Source organism: Typopeltis vanoorti, chromosome 6 (assembly GCF_054136105.1).
Source record: "Typopeltis vanoorti isolate ZY-2024b chromosome 6, IOZ_Tvanoo_1.0, whole genome shotgun sequence".
Classification (NCBI taxonomy): Eukaryota; Metazoa; Arthropoda; class Arachnida; order Uropygi; family Thelyphonidae; genus Typopeltis; species Typopeltis vanoorti.
In genome coordinates this window covers 122263952-122285868 of record NC_143554.1, presented here as the reverse complement: position 1 = coordinate 122285868, position 21917 = coordinate 122263952, and the positions used below count along the sequence as shown (strand labels likewise).

At 35.5% G+C, this 21917-nt stretch overlaps 1 protein-coding gene across 1 annotated transcript in view; it reads left to right on the top strand.

Annotated features, from left to right (window-relative positions):
* The window catches only part of LOC150105884 (AP-2 complex subunit alpha-like), a 383042-nt gene that overhangs the window by 88802 nt on the left and 272323 nt on the right, over window positions 1-21917 (top strand). Inside the window, exon 7 of the mRNA XM_090393652.1 lies at window positions 20613-20714. Within this exon, the coding sequence (XP_090249778.1) occupies window positions 20613-20714 (102 nt within the window). The remainder of the gene's footprint in view (window positions 1-20612; window positions 20715-21917) is intronic.

Here is a 21917-nt window from a genome sequence, read left to right as displayed (position 1 = left end):
CTAACTGCTGACTTACAACTCAAATAAAGACTAAGTATTACTTGATATAATGCCCCATTGACAATATATAACTGCAGCATATTGAATAGCTTCTCTCTTGGCACCTTGTCATATGCCTTTTCCAAATTGACAAAGCTTAAATACAGATCTTTGTTATATTCCCATGCTTTCTCGACTATTTGTCGTAAAGTGAAGATCTGATCCTGACAGCCTCTGTTTGGACTGAATCCAGCTTGTTCTTCACCAAGCTTTTCTTCCACAATTCTTGTCAACCGTTTCTCAAGTATACTTGCATAGATCTTGCCAGGAACACTCAGTAGGGAAATACCTTTGTAATTCTCACATTCAGTTTTATTTCCCTTTTTATATATGGTTACTATGAGAGCTCTACTCCAATCATCGGGAATTCCTCCCTCTGTCCAGGCTTTCTGAACTATGCAGTGCAGCCACTGTAAGGCTCTTATACCACCATACTTCATCATTTCTGGTCGAATATCATCTACTCCAGCTGCCTTTCCACATTTCAAGCCTTTGATGGCTTTTTCTACTTCAAGTATGGATATGTATTCCTGACTGCATGCCTGATCAGTGTTTTTTAGCACTGTGCTGTCATCACTGCTTGTTTCATTTAGCAGTTTTTCAAAGTAATTACTCCATACTTCAAGGATATCTTTTTCTCCAGTTTTCATGTCGCCTTTATCATCTCTAATTCCTTTTACAGTACTCTTTCCTCCATTCCTAAGCTTCTTCAACAACGTCCAGAATATTTTGCCACCTTCTTGATATTTATTTTCTATATTCATGCCAAAGTCCTCCCATGACGTTTATTAAGCTAGTTTTACACAGTGTTTAGCATTCTTGCATTTGTCTCTATATTCTCTAATAGCACAAGCTGACTTATTTGACAGGAACTTTTGATATGCTTTCTTCTTTTCCATCACTGCCTCTTTAACTTCCTGTGTCCACCAGGGAGTTCTGATTTTTTTATCCTTGCAGACAACCTCACCACATGCCTCTCTGGCAGAATCAATCAGGATTTTCTGTAGAGTTTGCCACTGAATCTCCAAGGTTTGATTCCTGTTCTCAAACTCTTTAATTTTTTCTTCAATAATCTTTGTGTATTTTAGTCTACAGTTCACATCTGAGAGCTGCTCAACTTTTATTCGCTTTAAAACTTTCTTACATGTTATTCTTTTCAATATGAAATTCAATGTTATCCTGCTCAAGACTAAATGGTGATCATCACTTCCAATTTCAAATCCTCTGTACACTCTGGTGTCTTGTACCAGGGAGAAAACATCACTATCAACAATAACATAGTCAATGAGACTTTTCTTATTCCTTGCCTCTTCTCTCCATGTGAATTTGTGCACATTTTTATGTTGGAACATGGTGTTAGTAATAACCAGTCCATGTCCTGAGCAGAAATCCAACAGTATTTGCCATTATTATTAGTTTTGCTCTTTTCTCCAAATTTTCCCAAAATATTTTTGTATGTCTCACAATCATTTCCTACTCTGCTATTTAGATTCCCAACAAGGACCAGCTTTTCCTTTTTCATTGTGTCAGTTGCTTTTTCTAAAACATCAAAAATTCCTACACTTCTACCTTAGTAGAACCTTCTGTGGGTCCATAGGCACAAATAAGTCTCATTGTCCAGTTCACCATTCTCATATTTGCCCACATTACTCTACTTGAGACTGCCTGCCATTCAAGAAGATTAGCTTCATATTTTGTGTTGAATACTATGGCTACTCCTTCTTTTCCTTGATTGTCATTGCCTGAATATAACATTTTGTATTTATTGCTCAGAAAGATCTCGCCAGTTTTGGTCTTTTTTGTTTCATCACCCTATTATGTCGATCTGGTACTTATCTAATTCCTCAGCCAGCTCCATCTCTTTGCCATTCAGGCTTCTTACGTTGATAGTACTGATCTTTAACTCTGGTGATGTTGTGTTGGGGTTTGTTTTCAAGATAATTTGTGTTTTATTATATCGTATTTTAAAGTGTCATTGACTGACAGCTATTTTGGTAATTCCTCATTGTTTCATCAAAAGTATGAGTAGAAAGGTTTAGTATTAGTGACAGTCATATTAATAGCTGATATTAAAAACTTTGAAAAAAAAGTTCACAGTTCAAAATAATTTCGCTTGATGAACTTTATGATCACTAGTGGTTATTAAAAGAATTTTTTTTGTTAGTTATTAATAAAGGAAAAAGAGAAGGAAACAGATAAGTTTTGCTACAAAGGATATGTGGCTTATTCAAGGTGAATAAAGATGACAAATGTGCAATTTATCACAAAAAAACATGAGAGAAATAGCTGCTTTATTAGCAGTAACAGTTATAGTATTAACTATAAACAAGAAGTTGTTTTTAGAAGCAATTGCTTCCATTTGAAGAAATTAGACTGAAGGTACTGCTTGATCAAAACTTTATCTATTGGAACATTTTATGGGGAGAGAGAAATACTGCATTATCCAGATTTGTAACAATGTCCAATAGTGAGATGGAAGTATTACAGTTTCTGAACAAAATGTGCTGAGTTCATGATTAAGGAATCTTGTTGTTTGATGTGTGGTTTTTTTTAAGTAAATTTGCAAGGTGTTTGAACAAAAGATAAGTTGGCAAGGTTATCCCATCAACTATGGGTCTCAAAGCAATGACAATCTTGTGAAGTTTGGTAAGCCATACAATGTATGTTTTAATAAATGAAGTGATTTGAGTTACTTTATAGGAAAGTTTTGGATCTTACACAGGGGGATCATTTGTTTCTTCATGATTTGTCCAAGTAGGATCATCATCAATGGAGGAGAAAGTTGAATCTAAAATAAGAGATTTTTTGATATACATAGTTTACCACATTTATGATGACTATTGCATCACGTTTGTCTGCCTTAAGAGTAATGATGTCCTTGTCCTTATTTCTTCTTAAATTGTAGTGAGTTTTCCCTTCTGAATTCGCGATATTGCTGTTTGGCATGTAAGTTGAGAGAATCATTTAAATATAACATTTACAGTGTTCCATTGAATCCTTTCGTTCAAATGATAGCATTTCTGAACTCCTTCTGAGAGGATGGCTGAGGATTATTTTTTTTTAATCTGTAGCAGCACTCAGAAATCAACCTAATTTAAACAAATAAGATGCATAAAACTTTCCAAAATTTGGAAACACAATAATCATCAGAGGTCCTCCAAGTTTACATCCTAAGCCACCTACAAATGCCCATAGAAGGCACACCACCTAATTTGCAGTTCATGTGTTTCATTGAGTATTGTGTTATTCTGTTGTCTTTTGTGTGTGTGTGTGTGTGTTACAAGTGTTATTTGTACTCCCTGAAGGTATCTCATTGACTGAGACAAAATACTGGAAGCATTAAAATTAGTTTTTATCCTTTCTTAGTGCTATCAGTACTCCATTAAACCTACCATGATTTTTAATTTTGTTTGTCAAATATTGTGTGTTCTATATATAACAGGGAGAATGACTTACTAACTTCTTCTGTTGATGCTAACTTCTTGGCTGGGTAATATTAGGGTGGTCTCTACCTTCAACTGTTTATTAAAGCAGAACATTGTTTGTTTACTTTAGGAACACCATAAATTCTGGAAGATTATGCATAATGTGGTAAGAGCTTTTTAATAGTGTCTGATGGCTAAGAAATGACACTTAAGTAATTTAAAAGTTTTCTTTTTAATCCTCTTAGTTGGATTGTAGTTAACAAGTTGCTGTCAGAGACTAATTAATTCGTTTAATGAAGATAAGTTTATCCTTTTTAGACAATAATCGCAATACCTTTGTCGACTTTTGTTGTAACGATATCCTTATTAGTTTATGAAATGATGGCTGCCAGTTATGTTTTGGTGAGATTGTTACATTTTGGTTTGGTATTATTCAAAAAGTTAAAAAATTTCTAAATGAATTTTATCAGCTATAACAGCTGGAAGAAATTTAATATCCCTTTCAATATGAAATATAACATTCAATCTATTAAGTTGTAGGTGCTGCTGTGAAGGTTATGCCTTTATTAAGTAGCAAATGTTTACCATTATTTAGGGTGTGGCAGAACAGGTTGATCACATGGCAGTGCTTGTAGGTGGCTTGTCACTCCAAACAGATAACAGGACTCTAGCTTTGATGTAGCAGTGCTTTTTTTTCACTAGAGATCAGGCCAGCAGTGTTATTGGTTGGCCAGATTAGTGTGACTTTAGCATACTATGTATATTGTAACATAACTTGTTTCTTTGTATATATATACTCCAGATACTTTAAAAGTTACTTTTAATTATATCTCAAAAATTTACTTTTTATGCTAAAAGTAGATTTTATGCTACTTTTTACTATACTACTTTTTATGCTAAATTTCTTGGCATCTTTAATAGATGCCAAGAAAAATTATGCCCAGATGCGAAGTTACTTCATGCACAAACAAAGTTTGTCCATGAAGTAACTTTGCAACTGGGCTACTTGTAATATAGAGGCTAATGACTTCACATTAATTGTCTTAGAACCCATAATGAGCACATATCCTTACAGACATGTATAATGCTATGCTTTATGGGAAGGGACACTATCCAGACTGGTTTCAACCTTTATTTAATGTTCAAGTACAGGTCAAATTCCAAAAACTCAGCATTGATCCCCTCAGCAACAGGCTCACCCTGCCACTGAGAAGAACTCTCAGCGTTGGCTGTACCCCATGGCAGGCTCACCCCCACCACTGAGCATAGCCGCTCATTTGCTCATATGTCATCTAAGGGGTAACAGCAACAGCTGTGCCTCAGTTAAAACTTCATGGGCTACAGCATTGCCATTCATCACCCAAGCTTCCAACCAGTTTCAACCCCTATTGAGGTCTCGTCAGTGGGAGCCAGACCCAGAAGAGACCAAGGTTGAAATAATGCAATAGTCATGTATTTCCCATATACAAGTAGTTAAAAGGGGTCACACTTTTATTACTAAAATACTCTGGATTGGAGCTAGTTGTTGACAGTTTTTTCACTTGGTTATATTATAAGTTAAAGATGCCAAGAAATTATATTCATGGTTTCATCCTTTATCCAAGTGTAAGTAAACAAAGCTTGCACGTGAAGTAACTTCATGATTGGGCTACTTGTATATAGAGGCTAATAATATAATCAAGTGAAAAAACTTTCAACAACTAGCTCCAATCCAGAGTATTTTAGTAATCAGGTGTGACACTTTTTGATTACTTGTATATGACTTCTGCATTACTTCAACCTTGACATCTCTTCTGGGTCTGCTCCCACTAATGACCTCAATAAAGGTTGAAACCGATCTGGGTAGTGGTCCTTCCCATAATGCATAGCTTTATATATGTCTGTAAGGATATGTGCCTTGCATTGTGGAATACTAAGGCAATTGATGGGAAGTCATTAGCCTCTATATACAAATAGCCCAGTCGTGAAGTTATTCATGCTCAAACTTTGTTTGCTTACACTTGGATGAAGGATGAAACCATGAATATAATTTCTTGGCATCTTTAACTTATAGTATAACCAAATGAAAAAACTTTTTATGCACTGTAGAAAAAGCATTTTATAACCTACCAAGAAAACACCACAAATTTTGTTGGATTCAAAACTGTGGCACGCTTGTCATCTTACATGCTAAAAAAGCAACATTGCTAATTCAGAAAGGACAGCTCTTTACACTTTAAGAAGAAAAACAAGGACATCATTATCTTAAGACAGCCAAAGGGAATGCAACAGTTATCATGAATATAGCTGACTATATGTCAAAAATCTTCTTCTTTTGGATTCTTCAACCTTTTTTGCCCCCCCCCCCCCTCATCCCTTTGGATGATAATCCTACTTGGGTCCATCATTAAGAAATCAATGATCTTCATAATATGTAAAACTGGTTCATTGAAAGCATGTATAAACAACTTTTTTGGTCTTACCACGGAAAGTCCTTTCTCTTCTTCATCCTGTTCCTGATTATCTGTCTGTGGAGAATTTTGAAAAATAAAGTATCTTTTGTTAGCCAGCCTAATGCCTACTGCATTTGTTGATGATCTTTATATTGTCTGGAAGAATGACATTTCTGATTCAATTTTTATGTTAATTCAATTTATTCCATCCAAAAATTCAAATTCACCTTGGAATTAGTGATTGTCATTTTATTAATAATATCTTACTATCCATCACAAAATATATCCATCATTCACACCTTAAAAAGTGCAATCTCCATCTTAAAAAAATTAGGATAGGCAGAACCTCAGTTTCTGCTCAGCCAGTTTGTCATCAATAGGTTTTTCAAGGAAGAACTATCAAAAAAATACATTTTTTTTGGTCTCTTACATTGGTAATCTATCCATTAAAATTTTTTAATGACTAAAAAACATCGATCTTGCAAAATTTTTTATTAGTCTTTTGGGCATGTTCTTTTGGGGATCGTCCTTTGGATATGTGAGGAGGACAACAAATAATATGGATTGGCTTAAAATCTACTCGATGTGTGTGTGTGTGTGTGTGTGTGTGTGTGTGTGTGTGTGTGTGTGTGTGTGTGTGTGAACAGAGTAGCAATGTCCATGAACAGATTACTAATATATGGAATGGAATCACTGGATATTTTGATTTTGGTGAGGAGGATTACACAAAAATATCATATTTACTGTGCTTTTTGTAGTATATATCCATTATGAACAAAAGAATGCACAAAGGATTTGTGCATTCTTTTAGTTCAGTTTTGTGCATTATTTAGAATAGAGATTGCCCAGTTCTTAAGGATTATGCCTAGTTTTAGGAAGGATGGTGACGAGATGAAGCATGAAGATAGCGTCCAGTGATGGTAGGCTTGCAGAAAACCTCTAATGAAACACCAGTAGATATCCAGAAATGGAAGTTTACATTCTTTCTCCAACCTAATGTGAAATTTATGTTAAGCTGGAATGAATTATTATTATTAAGATATACCTTCTGGGAGTCAGACTCATTGAGCGAGGCCACATACTACATGCACCAGCTATTATACTTATTCTTGAATTCATTCACGCTGCTTGCACACACAACATCCAATGACAATCCATTCCAATCATGCACCACCCTATGAGAAAAAAAATCTAGCCCCCTCCTCCCTCTTGGCAAGATTCATTCTCAGCTTCCAAGGAAAAATGAAAAATTTCATCAACTGAAATCTTGTATGATCCTTTCAGAAGTTTGTAAGTCTCAATCATATCACCCCTCTTTCTCCTGTTTGCTAGTGTCTGCAGTCTACAAATTCTCAATCTGTCTTCATAATCAGTATTCCACAATCCTGATATCATTTTTAACACTCTCTCCAATATAGTAGAATCATAACAGAAACCAGGAGACCAGACCTGCACACAGTAGTTCAAGTGAGGTCTTATCAAAGCCTTGCAAAGAGACAAAATGACATCCTTATCTTTACATGTAAAAGTTCATTTAAGCATTGCAATTATCTTCTAAGTTGCATTTGTAATATTTGCTACATGGTCCCTGAACTTCAACTTGTTATCTACTAACACTCCAAGATCCCTAGCTTGATCAATTTCTTCTAGCATAATTCCACCAATATAATACAACTTTGGATATCTAATCACGGCAAAGTGAATGACTTTACATTTACTGACATTGAAATGATATCCATTTTCCCATGCCCACAATTTTGGCTTGTTCAAATCATTCTGCAAGTATTGCATATCAATACTGCAATACCAGCAACATTCCTGTCTTTGCATCATCAGCAAATAGCTATATGTCGCCTGTCAAATTCTTCCCAATATTATTAATATACAGATTGAATAACAGTGGACCAAGCGCTGATCCTTGTGGTACACCACTAGTTATACCTTAAATCTTGCAGACTTGCATCCCCAGTATGTTACTTTTTGATATGTCTGTCAGCCACCCTCTTTTCCATGCTAATATTTTATAATCCAAACCCATATTCTCCAATTTATGCAACAGTCTTCCATGCTATATTATGTCAAAAACCTTAACAAAATCCAAAAGTATCATGGTGTATCCATCTCCCTTGTCTAGTTTAATGGTAACATTATTATAGAATATGAGCAAGTTGCTGAAACATTACACTCCCTTAGTAAACCTATGCTGTTCATTGCAAAGTAGAGATTCACTGTCCACCAATTTCTGAATGCGAGCCTAACCAATTTTTCCAAAATCTTCCCCACCATCCTGAAATACTGATTGGTCGATAGTCTATAGATACATTAGTCTTTTCACTACCCTTGTTTAATGGGATTACCATACATTCTTTCCATTCCTGTGGAATCTTTCCTGTTTTGAGACTCATTATATAACCTGGTCAAAGGAATAGCCAGTTCGGCTGAACACTCTCTTTTAGTACCTGTGCTGATATCCCATCAGTCCATATTGCTGAATTCTTATTCAGTTTGTGAAACAGCTATAATACCTCCTCTTCATACACCTGAGTTTCTTCATTCAGTGAAGAGGTAGCAGTGAACTCAATGTCGCATACACTAGTTGATAGCTTTTAGCAAAATGGGCACTCATTAGTTGAACAACCTCTTCTGCATCTGTCACCCTTACACTCTGCAATCTATTGTGTTGTCTTTAGCTTGCAGAGCCAGTTTCTTTTCATACTGAGACTTAGCTTTCCATATGACAGTTGCAACTGCTCTAGCCTGCTGCTTATAATTTTCATAACGGACATCATCCTTATGCACATGGTATTCCTTCCACTTCATCCATTTCCCACACATCTCTTGCTTAATGAAATTATTACACATCCATTTGACTCCTATTCTATTTATTCTTTGAACTCTTTGGACACATTCTGATATTGCATCATTATAATTTAGTTTCCCTGACTCTCTGTGTTATGTCTCATACCATTTATTAGTTACTAGTTACCAGTTATTAGTTTTTAAAAAATACTTAAATGATGCAATATCAGAATATGTTCCGAGAATTCGAAGAATAAATAGGGTATGAGTCAAATGGATGTGTGATCTTATTTTTTAAATGCTTCCCATGCACTGTTGATGTTCATCTCATCCAGCAATTGATACCATTCTGCTGAACTCAGTATACTCCTCAGTTGATCATAATTTCCTGTTTTGTAGTTCAGCATATAACTTTCCTGAATGGAACATTCATAAACTTAGTCACTTTCGAAGTGAGTATTGCATGATCACTGTCATCTGCTGGTGGCAGAATAGTTACGTCTTTAACGGAAACATCCTCTGACACTATGTTCAAATCTAACACTTTTTGACCTTGAGTTCCTTCTGTCACATGCTGCTTGAGAAAGTTGTCTTGCAACAGCTCAGTAAATTCAGTTTCTTATGAGATTTTACTTCTGCATAGTCAATATCTGAATAATTAAAGTCTCCCATTATGATTACTCTTTTTGCATTGATTGTCTCTATTTGGTAATGCCTTTCTTCTTCACTAGCAACCATTCCACCAGGTCTGTAACAATGCCCCCACCACTGTGTAATTGATCTTGTTAAATTCCACCTCATACCAAATCATTACCAGCATGCTCCCCCTCCGCTCCTATCCTGTCTATTTTCCTAAAAATACTGTACCCTTTACATTCAGTCCAGATACTGTGTCTGATTCTGATAGCTAGGTCTCACTAATGTCTACAATCTGAATTTCCAACATATTGACCAAGGCAACAAACTCTACCCCTTTGTTTCTGATACTTCTAGCATTCCTGTATAGTAATCTACCTGTATGTTTTGTATATTCTTGTCTGCATTCTGCATGACATGGACAACCTGCAAATCTCTATTCTTCTCTAGTGCCTTATACATGTAAACATCTTTGCACACTTTTGATGGTCCGAACTGGACAAACACAAAGTCTAAATTGTTATTTCCCTCTTTCTTAAATTTTATTGATATATGTACTATACGTTGGGTCCTTCCTAAGGAGTCACGTGGTACCTCTAATACACAAAGGAATTGCCTCAGGATCAAGCCAAAACCAGCGTGGCAAAGTCTTTGGAATCTCACTTCTCTTATAGCATTAGGAATATTTATATTTTTTTGCTGCGTCACCTAAGCTATTAGATTAAGTTAAACATGTCTTAATCAAGAAGTGATCTCAAAGGTGTACTATAATGACTACAGATTTGCAATCATGACCTATAACATAATCTATTTTCTCCTGCTTAGATTCATATCTTTTTGCAAGGTGCATCGGATTCTAATACTCAGACACTCGGATTAAAGATAGCAAGGGTTTATTTGACACATTAATACAATTTACAATACAAAGAAACTCAATCCAAAACTTCAATGTTAATCAGAGAAAATTATAGGTATCCTTATTAAATAAGGACATCAAGAAGCAACATCAATATGTTATTTCACAAACTGACAAAACTTGACTGAAATATTCACATTAATATTCATATCACATTACTCAGACTAAAACCTTCTTAATACTTTCAAAAACATACACATTAGTTTAACCGTATAGAAGTTACCTCACTATGCGTTCTAATATTAAGGTGCTACAGTCCTGTCTTAATTATATGAAAGTCCTCAATATCCCTTAATCTCATTTATAACATCTTAATTTTCTTATACACATTATATAGACAAAGAATTTTCAATGTTATTACTGTACACACTGGTTCTTTATACTTGTTCTTCAACTTCTGACTGCCGTTCTCTGATCGATATCCCTTTCAGTTCGTTTAGTCGGTGCTATGGCATGGATTTCTTTGGTCAAAGACAAGTCCACACAATCCCAGCATAACTAGCCCACTCCAGATATAACGATGGCATAAGGCGATTCTGCTTCTGTGAGGCCTGTTGCCTAGATGCTGAGCCCTTTCCACGGATTGCTCATCAGTTGAATGGAGATGTGTTCTTTCATCATACGATTAGGAGCGCATGATCCTTCCAACTTGTAAGCAGCATATCCTATTACTGGCCTCAGGATTCCTAACAGAACTCTTCGCTGATCCTTCATCCGAGCACTCCTGGACAGAGATGTGCAACTGTCTGCCCACCAGAATACACGAGACTACCAACCAAGAGAGAAGAGAAAAAAAAAGCCTGGGGGGGGGTCCTAACCCTTTTATATCATCTCCCCTTATCAGCAATCACTGTAACTCGCGTAGCTCACCCAACCTGTATAATTTCTCCCACATGGGTCTCGTTTCGTATCGTTTGTTTTTTCTGACCACTCGTTTCTGCACGTGCCGTGGGCGTGCGACTGTCACTCAACACTAGTCAACCTCTCGTCGGCAGTTTTAAAGCCTGAAGCATTCACCGCACTTTCATGTGGTCACAATTTCGCCCTGGCTCCTAAAAGGATACCTGCTGAAGAAATCATGATCCAAATAGAGCGTGGAATTCGCAACCTGCCTAACCATATCGCCAACAGCGTAAGACTGGATGTAGTCGGTGTTCTCACTAAAGCCAAACCTCCAAAATCCAACTTATCCAAAAACGAATATACAGCCCTAGAAGAATTGAAAAACAACAAAAAAATAGTAATCACCAAAGCTGATAAGGGAAGCGCCACTGTGGTACTCAATCAAAAAGACTACAAAGGTAAGCTAAATTCTTTAGTACTAGACCGTACTACTTACCTCCCCATGGAATATAATCTGACCAGCTCGCAGATTAGAACTATCCACAGACTCCTTTAGAAAGTCACTTCTTGGCCTGTGGAAGTCACCATCAAACTTAAACCTTATAACTCTAAACCCCCCCCCCCGATTATATGGACTCCCAAAAATACATAAACAAAATGTGCCATTGCGTCCCATAGTAGATGGCATTGATTCCCCCACATATAAATTAGCCAAACATTTAGCCAAAACGCTCACACACTACACTGGCAACACACCATCACACATAAAAAACTCAGCCCACTTTAAAGCCAGTATAGAAAACCTCACACTCCAACACACTGACATAATGGTCAGTTTTGACGTCTTCTCCCTATTCACTAATGTCCCACTCAAAGAAACCCTTGAGCTCATCCAAGCCAAGTTTCCTCCCGATATCTCAGCCCTATTTCATTTCACAATGAACTCAGGCTATTTCGTTTGGCAAGGAAAGTTCTACAAACAGATAGAGGGGACAGCCATGGGTTCACCACTTTCCCCATCCTTGGCCAATTTCTTTATGGAGACATTTGAAGAGAAGGCCTTAAACTCCGCCCCACAAAAACCCAATATTTGGCTTCATTATGTGGATGATGTGTTTGCTATTTGGCCACATGGCTCAGACACGCTCCACTCCTTCCTAACACACTTAAACAACCAACACCCCAGAGTCCAGTTCACCTTAGAAAAAGAGGAAAACAACACCCTCCCCTTCCTAGACACTTTAATCACCCGCCAGCTTGATGGATCTTTGGTTTTCTCTGTTTACAGAAAACCCACTCACACTGGCGGATACGTTCACCAGCAACCCCCCCCCCCCTCACAACAACAATATGGGGTGATAAAAACACTATATAACAGGGCAAAATTAATCTGCTCAGATGACAAGGCCCTGACTAATGAACTAAACCACATCCTCAACACTTTCTTAGCCAATGGCTATAACCCCAAAAAAATCCAAAAAATATTAAAACCTGTAAACCACAACCCCCCTCCCCCCTCCACAATAAAGATTACACCAAGTCTATCACCATCCCCTACATCCAGGGCACCTCTGAGAAAATAACCAATATCCTCAAAAAATATGACCTTACTTCCTGTTACAGACCATATAAAAAGTTGGCATCCCTTATCTGCTCTACCAAAGACCAACCACTTCCCCTAGACCTACTTGGTGTATACCAGGTCCCTTGCAGCTGCAAATTGTCCTACTTTGGCCAAACAGGCAGAACAACAAATATCAGGATTTCAGAACACCAAGACTACATCCGGTTTCACCAGTACAGCTGCTCTGGGCTGGCAGACCATGCCTTTGATACCCACCATAAAATTCGTTGGAAGAAAACAAAAATAATTCATCGCAGCAAGTTTAAATACGAAAGATTATTCAAAGAATCTTCAGCAGCTCTAAAAAACGTTCCTAACCTCAACAAATTTGGGTGCATGAAACTGCCCCAAATTTGGGAGACTTTCATTATGAGAACTTCAGCCCAACTGCCAAGACTACCAAATTAGCCCGCAAGAGGGCACCATTAGGACTTAATATTAGTTTCTCGCTTCCTTCCTCATTTGCTTTGTGTTAGTTCCTGAGTGCACATACCATATCTTTATGTTCCTGAAGATGGCAATGTGACATTGCCGAAATATAGAAGTTATTCATTAAAGTTACCTTTAATTAATATACTTTATATGCGTTGTTAATTCCGTAAACTAATTACCAGAAACGAGTCAAAGGTTTGAATTGAAGAGGAAACATGTTGGCGATGTAAGTAACAAACAAGAAGAAAATTCTGTAATTTACCATGCTCTATTTAGAAGAAAGCTTTTTCTTGCTAGACTCGTATGGCTACCTGAATAGAAACTGAGAGATAATCCTAAGAACAAGATTTTGTGATCATAAAATTAAGTGATCATCGAAAATATGAACAGCCATAACAACTCAATTTAATAAGTTTACTTTCATCGGTTTCTTTTGAGTGAATTTGATTTTAGGATTTTCCTTCCTCAATAAACATTAACTCAAACAGATATAGTAATTTCTAATTTGCCATTCACAATGGCTAAAAGCTAGTCCCTTTCTTGTTAATATTTACTCATTGCTTGCATTAGTTATCATGTAAAAATTTATCTGGCTTTACTTTATTAAGGGAATAGAATAAGAGGAATAAGATTCTGTGAAAGTTTGTCCAAGATAGACTCGAAGCATATCCTGTAAGCAAGATGTACACATTTGGTGAAAAATACTTTGGGAAGTCTGCTTTCATTTTTCTCCTATGTTGAATACCTTTTCACTTCAAATTCCACAAGGTTTTATTAATAAATTTTCATTTTTTTTCCCCCTAATGAATACTAATTTTTCCTTTTCTCTATTTTCTAACTCATAGTTTGCACAACCTGAATCAAAAACAGTATAAATAAGTTTTCCATTTCCAGGAAAATCCATATAGTAAAAACCAAAATTTATTTAGGGCAAGTACATTGCAAGTTAGTAGTTTCATAATTTTAGTATCTGCAAACTGATATCCTTGAAGGTAAGCAATTTGTAAGTACATTAGGCCTAGATTGTTATTTCCATTTAATTGTTATTTATTTATTTCATTTTTTTTTTTTAAGCTGCATGTAAAAAAAAAAAAAAAAAAAAAAAAAAAAAAAAAAAAAAAATGTGTACAATTTATGCATTCTGGTAACAAAATATGACACATGGAAAATTAGTTTGACATTGCTAAGGCACAACACAAATTTATATTTGCTCAAAAATAAACATTATGTTGCAGAAATGTGTTCAAAGACAGTTTTATGTTTGAGAGAGAAAGTGTAGTATCCAGAGGTAAAACTGTCCAAAATCTCAGTAAAAAATCAACTGATTTATTACTGAAGATTTAAAAAAAATAAAAAAGAGAGAGAGCAACAGACCCGCCACATACTTAATGTCACCACTGCAGTTGTGATTCAACAAAACCGATGTGTAACAAGAGATTAAGGCTGGTCCCTCTCAATGGAGGGACACTCGTTTTATTATTACTAAGACTGATGAAGGAAAAGCAATAATAGTTCAAGACTGAAAAGATTATTATAAATTATAAAAAAATATAAAGAAATTATAAAAAAAACTCTAATCCTGCATAGCTACACCACCACATAGCATCCTCTTTTTATTCCTATCCTACATCCGTTCAAATTTTTATTTTTATCCTGCATCTGTTCAAATCAAAAACTTGAAGATTTGGGAAGTTTTTTTTTTACACTTGGTTAGACTATAATAAATTTAGTTTAATCCTTTATCCAAGTGTAAGCAAACAAAGTTTGCACCTGAATTATCTTCAGGACTGAGGCAACTCGTGGTAAAGGTGGACCAAGCTATCATCACTCCTTGTCTTAGTATCTCCCATAATGCAAAGCACATTTCCTTGCGGGCATGTATAATGCATTAAGGGAAGGGCCACTATCCAGACCGGTTTCGACCTTTATTGAGGTCTTGTCAACGGGAGCCAGAAAAACTTCCAACATCTTTCTCTAAATCCAGAGTAATTTAATAATAAGGTGAGACACTTTTTGGCAACTCGTATAGATAAAGATGACTTCCCCATTGCTTCCACCTTGGTATCACCACCTCTGGGTCTGGCTCTGGCTCCCACTGATGAGACCTCAATAAAGGTCGAAACCGGTCTGGGTAGTGACCCTTCCCCCTTAATGCATAGCATTATACATGTCTGCAAGGAGATGTGCTTTGCATTATGGGAGATACTAAGATAAGGAGTAATGAAAGCTTGGATCACCTTTACCACGAGTTGCCTCAGTCCTTAAGATACTTTAGGCGCAAATGTTGTTTGCTTACACTTGGATAAAGGATTAAACTAAATTTATTATAAACTTGAAGACTTATTGATAGTGTCCTTTGCTAGGATGAAAAAACTAAAAAGAAACTAAAACTTATCATGGATACAATGCTAGGTTATATGGATTTTCTAAAGTCATCAAAGGAAATATTCCATTATGTCTTGTCTTCAATTGCATTGGTTCACCTTGCTACAAAATTCTGACACACCTTTCTAAATTAATTTTAACATTCAACAAGAAATTCTCTTCCTTCATTAGGAACAATTCTCACTTCAAAGAAAAAAATCTCAGCGCTTCGTCTTCACTCTGGTGATCTCTAAATCAACTTGGATATTGTTTCTCTATTCACAAATGTTCCCCTGGGTGAAACATTGACTTCTCTGTCAATTCTTTCCCATGGATATTCTTTGTGTCTTTGATTTTATCATCAGTGTTAGCCATTTTACTTATCAGAACAAGCTTTATTCACTGATTGAAGACATAACCATAAGTAGTCCTCTTTCTCCTAACCTTGCAAACTGTTTCACGGAGTTATTTGAACAGAGGGTACAGACCTCTCTTCTTAGCTGTCTTTATGGTACAGATATATGGTACATTTTTGCACTTTGGCAAGGTTCCCTTTCAGAACGTAAAGATTTCATTATGAAGATTAATAGAATTCACCATTGCATTCATTTTACTCCTGAAATAGTTCATTGTTTTGTCTTCTTAGACCTCCTACTTCTCAGTTATATGGTGGCCTACACTTCTCCAGTTTTAAAAAAGAAATCTGTGCTGGACTTTACATTCATGTTCTTTCACATCACCATCCTTGACAAAAATTTTACACTGTTAAATTCTCATCTTGTTTACTCTTTATGATCTACTAAAGTATTGATATCATAAACAATGTTAAGACCACCTTCCTGACTAATGGCTTCACTGAGTCTTATGTGAACAAGTCATTAACAGCTATAGTGCTTTTTTATCACCTTCCTCCCAAGCCCCCATTGCATTACCATTCCTTATCTTAAAGGTGTTTCTGAAAGAGGTGCTCAGATCTGTTGGCCTTCATGTGTCCTTCTGCTCTACTAACAAGATTTGCACCTTTTTCAGGCTTTGCAAAGCATAAATTTCCATCTTTAGCCTATCCCGGCATTTTTTTTTCCATTGTGGGTCATCATGCTTTGGCCAGACTAGTAGATCTGCTGCTGTTCATCATTATGAAGATCTTGATTATATGTATGCTTAAGGGTCAAAGTTGTATAACTGAGAGGAAACCTCCACATAGCCTTTAAAGGAACGCAGAGAACCAACCAGGACTTCTGACCTGATGTCCAATCCACACCTCCTTGTGATGCACCCTGTTAGGTGTCTACCTGGATACTGAACGAACGAGGATTGGCTGGCAATTTGGGATTTAGCAGACCAAATTGTATTCTTATTGGCTTAAAAACCAAAATACAAAATGATGGTACAACATGACAAAATTTCATGCCAGCTGGGACGTCGTCCGGTTAAACAAGGCCCCCCATTGTTTTTGCCAGGGAACCAGGGTGAACAGTGAAAAGTCAGCTACTGGAACAAATTCTAAAACACATCCTAACTCAAAATCACCAGATTTCAAGATTGGTACTATCGACATAAGAAGCCTGAATGGCATAAAAAAAGGAGCTACCTGAGGAATTGTATAAAATACAAAGTGTTATATGACAAGCAGGGAAAAGGAGTAGCTATAGTAATCAACACTAAATACGAGGCTAATCTTCTTGAATGGCAGGCAATTTCAAGTAGAGTGATGTGGGCAAATATCAGAATGGGGAACTCGACAATGAGACTTACTTGTGTCTATGGTCCCACAGAAAGTTCTGCTAAGGTAGAAGTGGAAGAATTTTTTGAGGCTTTATAGAAATCAACTGACACCATTTAAAATATATAATTGGTCCTTGTTGGGGGTCTAAATAGCAGAGTAGGAAATGATTGTCAGACATTCAAAAATGTTTTGGGAAAATTTGGAGAAAAGAGCAAAGCTAATAGTAATGGCAAATACCTGTTGAATTAATGCTCAGGATATGGACTGGTTATTATTAACACAATGTTCCAACATTCACATGTGCACAAATTCACAGTTTATATTGTTGACAGTGAGGTTTTCTTCCTGGTACAGGACACTAAAGTGTACAGAGGATTTGAAGTTGAAAGTTTCTTGAGCAGGATAAAATTGAATTTCATATTGAAAAGAACATGTAAGAAAGTTTTAAAGTGAATTAAAGTTTTATTTTAAATCCTAACCAAGTTTAAAACCATACAAGAGTAACAGTCTATAAAGTTTTTGGTAATACATTTTCTTGTGTGGAAGTGAATTATGGACAAAAACCACAGAAGAAAAAAGAATAGAAACTGAAAAAATTAAATTATGAAGAACAGCAGGCTATACTCTTTGGGTATAGTGAATTAAAGTTTTATTTTAAATCCAAACCAAGTTTAAAACCATACAGGAGTAACAGTCTATAAAGTTTTTGGTAATACATTTTCTTGTGTGGAAGTGAATTATGGACAAAAACCACAGAAGAAAAAAGAATAGAAACTGAAAAAATTAAATTATGAAGAACAGCAGGCTATACTCTTTGGGACAAAAAAAAATAAAATAAAAGAGGCATAGAAATATGTAAAGAACTGAAAATAGGCATAGTACTTCACAAAATATACAGAAAGAAGTGGATTGAACATATTGAACAACTGATCAGTTCATAATTACCTTAAAAAAAAACGGCTGCTTCAATACCACCCATTTGGTGAAAGATATTGAAGTCAAAGATGACCAAATAAAAAAAGGTGGAATGAGGCCAGAACAGGCCAATGGGTATAAATTTTTGAAAGGATGATAACGAGGTTTCCAATGACTTTTCTGCCTCAAGTATTGATAAGTACTCCTGATTGCATTTATCTTGAATATTTTCCATCACTATTCTGTCATTTTCAAGTAATTGCTACCCTAGACATCTAGAATATTTTTTCTTAAGTTTTATCATCTTTTATTTGTCTTTCCTCCTTTTCTAAATTTTTTTTCACTGCTCTCCAAAACATTTTCCCCCCTCCCTGATATTTATCTTCTATATTCTTATATTCAAATGAATAGATAAGAATGGATTTTATTTCAGCCCAACAGTCATGTAATAATTTTATACCATGTTTTGAAATGGAGTGCAGGACATCTCCACCAAGACCCAACTGGAGGGAGGTGATCTTTTAACTTAAATTCACTGTAGCAAACCTTTCACTAACCAACTGTTTCTTTAAAATAACTTATTTAATACTGACCATTTACAAACAAATTTACCCTACCTTTTGGCAAAGCATCTTGCAAACTTATTAAATAATAAAATAAGATCAACAGAATACTATATCAAGAATGGTCAACATTTTGTAAATAAACTCCAAGTCATTAAGATTGCACCAACAGACATGCACATGCTAGCCAGTCTAGATGTTGTATCCCTTTTCACCAGTGTACCAGTAAAAGAGGTAATAAACATCATCCAAGATCTCTTTCCTTTAGACATCACATAGATGTTTAGACGCTGCCTTCAATCTAATTTCTTCAAAGTTAACAACACCATATACCAACAATTAGGCCTAGCAATGGGAAGTCCACTATCACCATCTTGTGCAGACCTTTTCATGGAAAAACTTGAAAAAGAAATTCTCTCCACAATCTCTCCTAGACAATCTACATGGTGGAGATATGTTGACGATATCTTCATTATATGGCAAGACAGCTTAGAAAACCTAAAATCGTTTGTGGATAAAATCAACTCAATACATAACAAGATAAAATTCACTCTGGAAGTGGAAAACAACAACCAACTGCATTTTTTAGACATCTTGATAAAGAAACAATCAAATAGTGTCAAATTATCTATTTACAGAAAGCCCACAGATACTGGAAGATATATTTATTATACTTCAAACCATCAAAAGACACACAAACTGAGCATTATCCACATGTTGAAATATAGGGCCAGAAAGTTCATATCAGAAGAGGAGGATACACAGACTGAACTCTCACTAATAGTCAACACATTATCACAAAATGGATATCCTCAAAACATCATCAAAAAATATCTATACGGTGACAACCCCAGACAAGAAGAATCACATTCCCAGCACATTTCTACTGTAGTGATCCCTTTCATCAAGTCAATTTCTTATCAAATAGCCAGAATACTAAGAGCCTACAACATCAGAGTGGTCTTCAAACCAACCACCAGCATCAGACAAGTTTTAGGATCCCCAAAAGATAAGGTGCCATTCCACAAATATCCAGGAGTATATTACATTCCTTGCTCCTGTGGTCTTGCTTACATCAGACAAACTTCACGGAGTTTAGAAATCAGACAAAAAGAACATGTTGGTGATGTAAACCACAACAGCAGTATCTCTTCAGGCTAAGCACATCATTTCTGTATGTCTAACCATACGATAGAGTGGCAAAACAGCTCCATGCCATATCTGGATGACGACTACAGATATCGTTTATTCAAGGAAGCCACAATAGTGTTAATAACTGGCGGAAACCTCAAGTTTTAACTGGCGCAATCCTAAACAGTTCGTGGAAAAACCAGATCCTCTCTCTCTCTCTCTCTCTCTAAATCAATCTGAACTATAGCTAGCCAGTAATCACATTACACGTTTACAACAAACACGCATGCGTGATAATGAATAAGAAAAATTAAGTCCCCTCTGACACGCAAACATGTAACCTTAGCTACTAGTTAGTTTACAACATTTTTTATGTTCCTTTCAATTTGCATTTACTATTTTTTTTTGTCTTTCCGTAAACACCTTGAAAAAGCCAGACAGTTTGCTGACGAAACTGGTAGGCTATAATGTAAGTTTATTTGTAAATGGTCAGTATTAAATAAGTTTGTATTTTAATTATAAAACGACCAAATATGTTTAGTTTCAACTGTTTCTTTATAGGTTTTGCTATTAGAACAGTCAGCTGTGTGTACTATTATCTGTTGCTGGTCAAATATCTTGTATTGAATATATGTTATCTGTTGTGTGAATTCTCTGAACCACATTTTAGGTATATGTGCATGTTCACATGTTAGTATCTTACACAGAAGATTTAGATATTTGTCTTTTAGATAATTTTGTTCTAAATGGATTTCTTGAACTTACAGGGAGTTGTTACTGCAGCAGTAAGCTTGATGGATGCCTTAATAAAGAAGAATCCAGATGAATATAAAGGATGTGTGTCTCTAGCTGTATCACGTCTAAGCAGAGTAAGTATCTCTGCACAAAAAAAAAAAGGGGGGGGGGGAGTCCATAATGGTGGAGAAAAATTAGCATTTTTAAGCATTTCTAAATGAAGTATTTCTTTTAACAAATTTTAAATGTTATATTCTGATTTTGCACAGTATTTGTATGGAAAATTAATTACTTGTGATGAAATAAAGGTATATATTTATATAAATAGTTTTAAATGTATGTAAATTTTAATTTCATCATCATGCATATCAAGGATCTAGGCCTAGCGTGGCCTGTTCCGGCCTTAGAAGTCATCATTTAAGAGGATGTCCTGGTTTTTTTTTTTCCCTAATGGCTTGTACTTTAAGACTTGTTTTGGTGATTTTTCTGTTTTCATTCTTTGAACGTGTTCCATCCATTTATGTTCATATTTTTTAATTTTTTTTATTACTGATTTTTGGTTTAATTCTTTCATAATTTCTTCGTTTCTTTTGTGATCAAATAGAGTATACTTTGCAGTTTTTCTCATAAACTTCATTTCTACTGTTATCAATCTTTGTCTTTTTGTTTTATTGTCCAGATTTCACTTCCATACAATAGGACTAGTAGGGCTAATGTATTGTATACTTTTAATCCGGTTTGTTTTTGTGCTAGGTTAGGTTTAAATATAGAGTTAATTACACCCATTATTTTTAAATATTTAGGTTTATATCTTTTTCATTTTCATATGTAATCATGCATCCTAGGTAGTTAAATGAATTCATCTGTTCTAAAATCTTGTTATCTATTGCTATTTTAGTTCTTACTGGATCTTGTCCTTTAAAGGCCACCATTTTTGATTTTTCTGTTGATATTATCATTCTATAATCTTTGGCTTTTTTTAGATCTCATTTAGATCTAAAATAGCTTTCTGTAAGTTATCTTCGGAATTTGTAATTATTATTTGGTTGTCGGCAAAAAGGAGAGTGTTTAAGTTCACAGTAGGAGAAAGTTTAATACCTTGATGGAAATTTTTATTCCATTTTATTATTATTTCATTTAGGTAAATATTAAAAAGAGTTGCTGAGAAGGGACATCCCTGTCGGACTCCTTGGTTTATCTCTCTCGTATATGATAGCTCATGATTTAATCTTATTTGTATTTGATTATTTTTATATATGCTTATGATAGCTTTTAGGATATTATTTGGTATTTGTCTTTCTTTTAATATGTTAAATAATGTTTCTTTTAACTTTGTC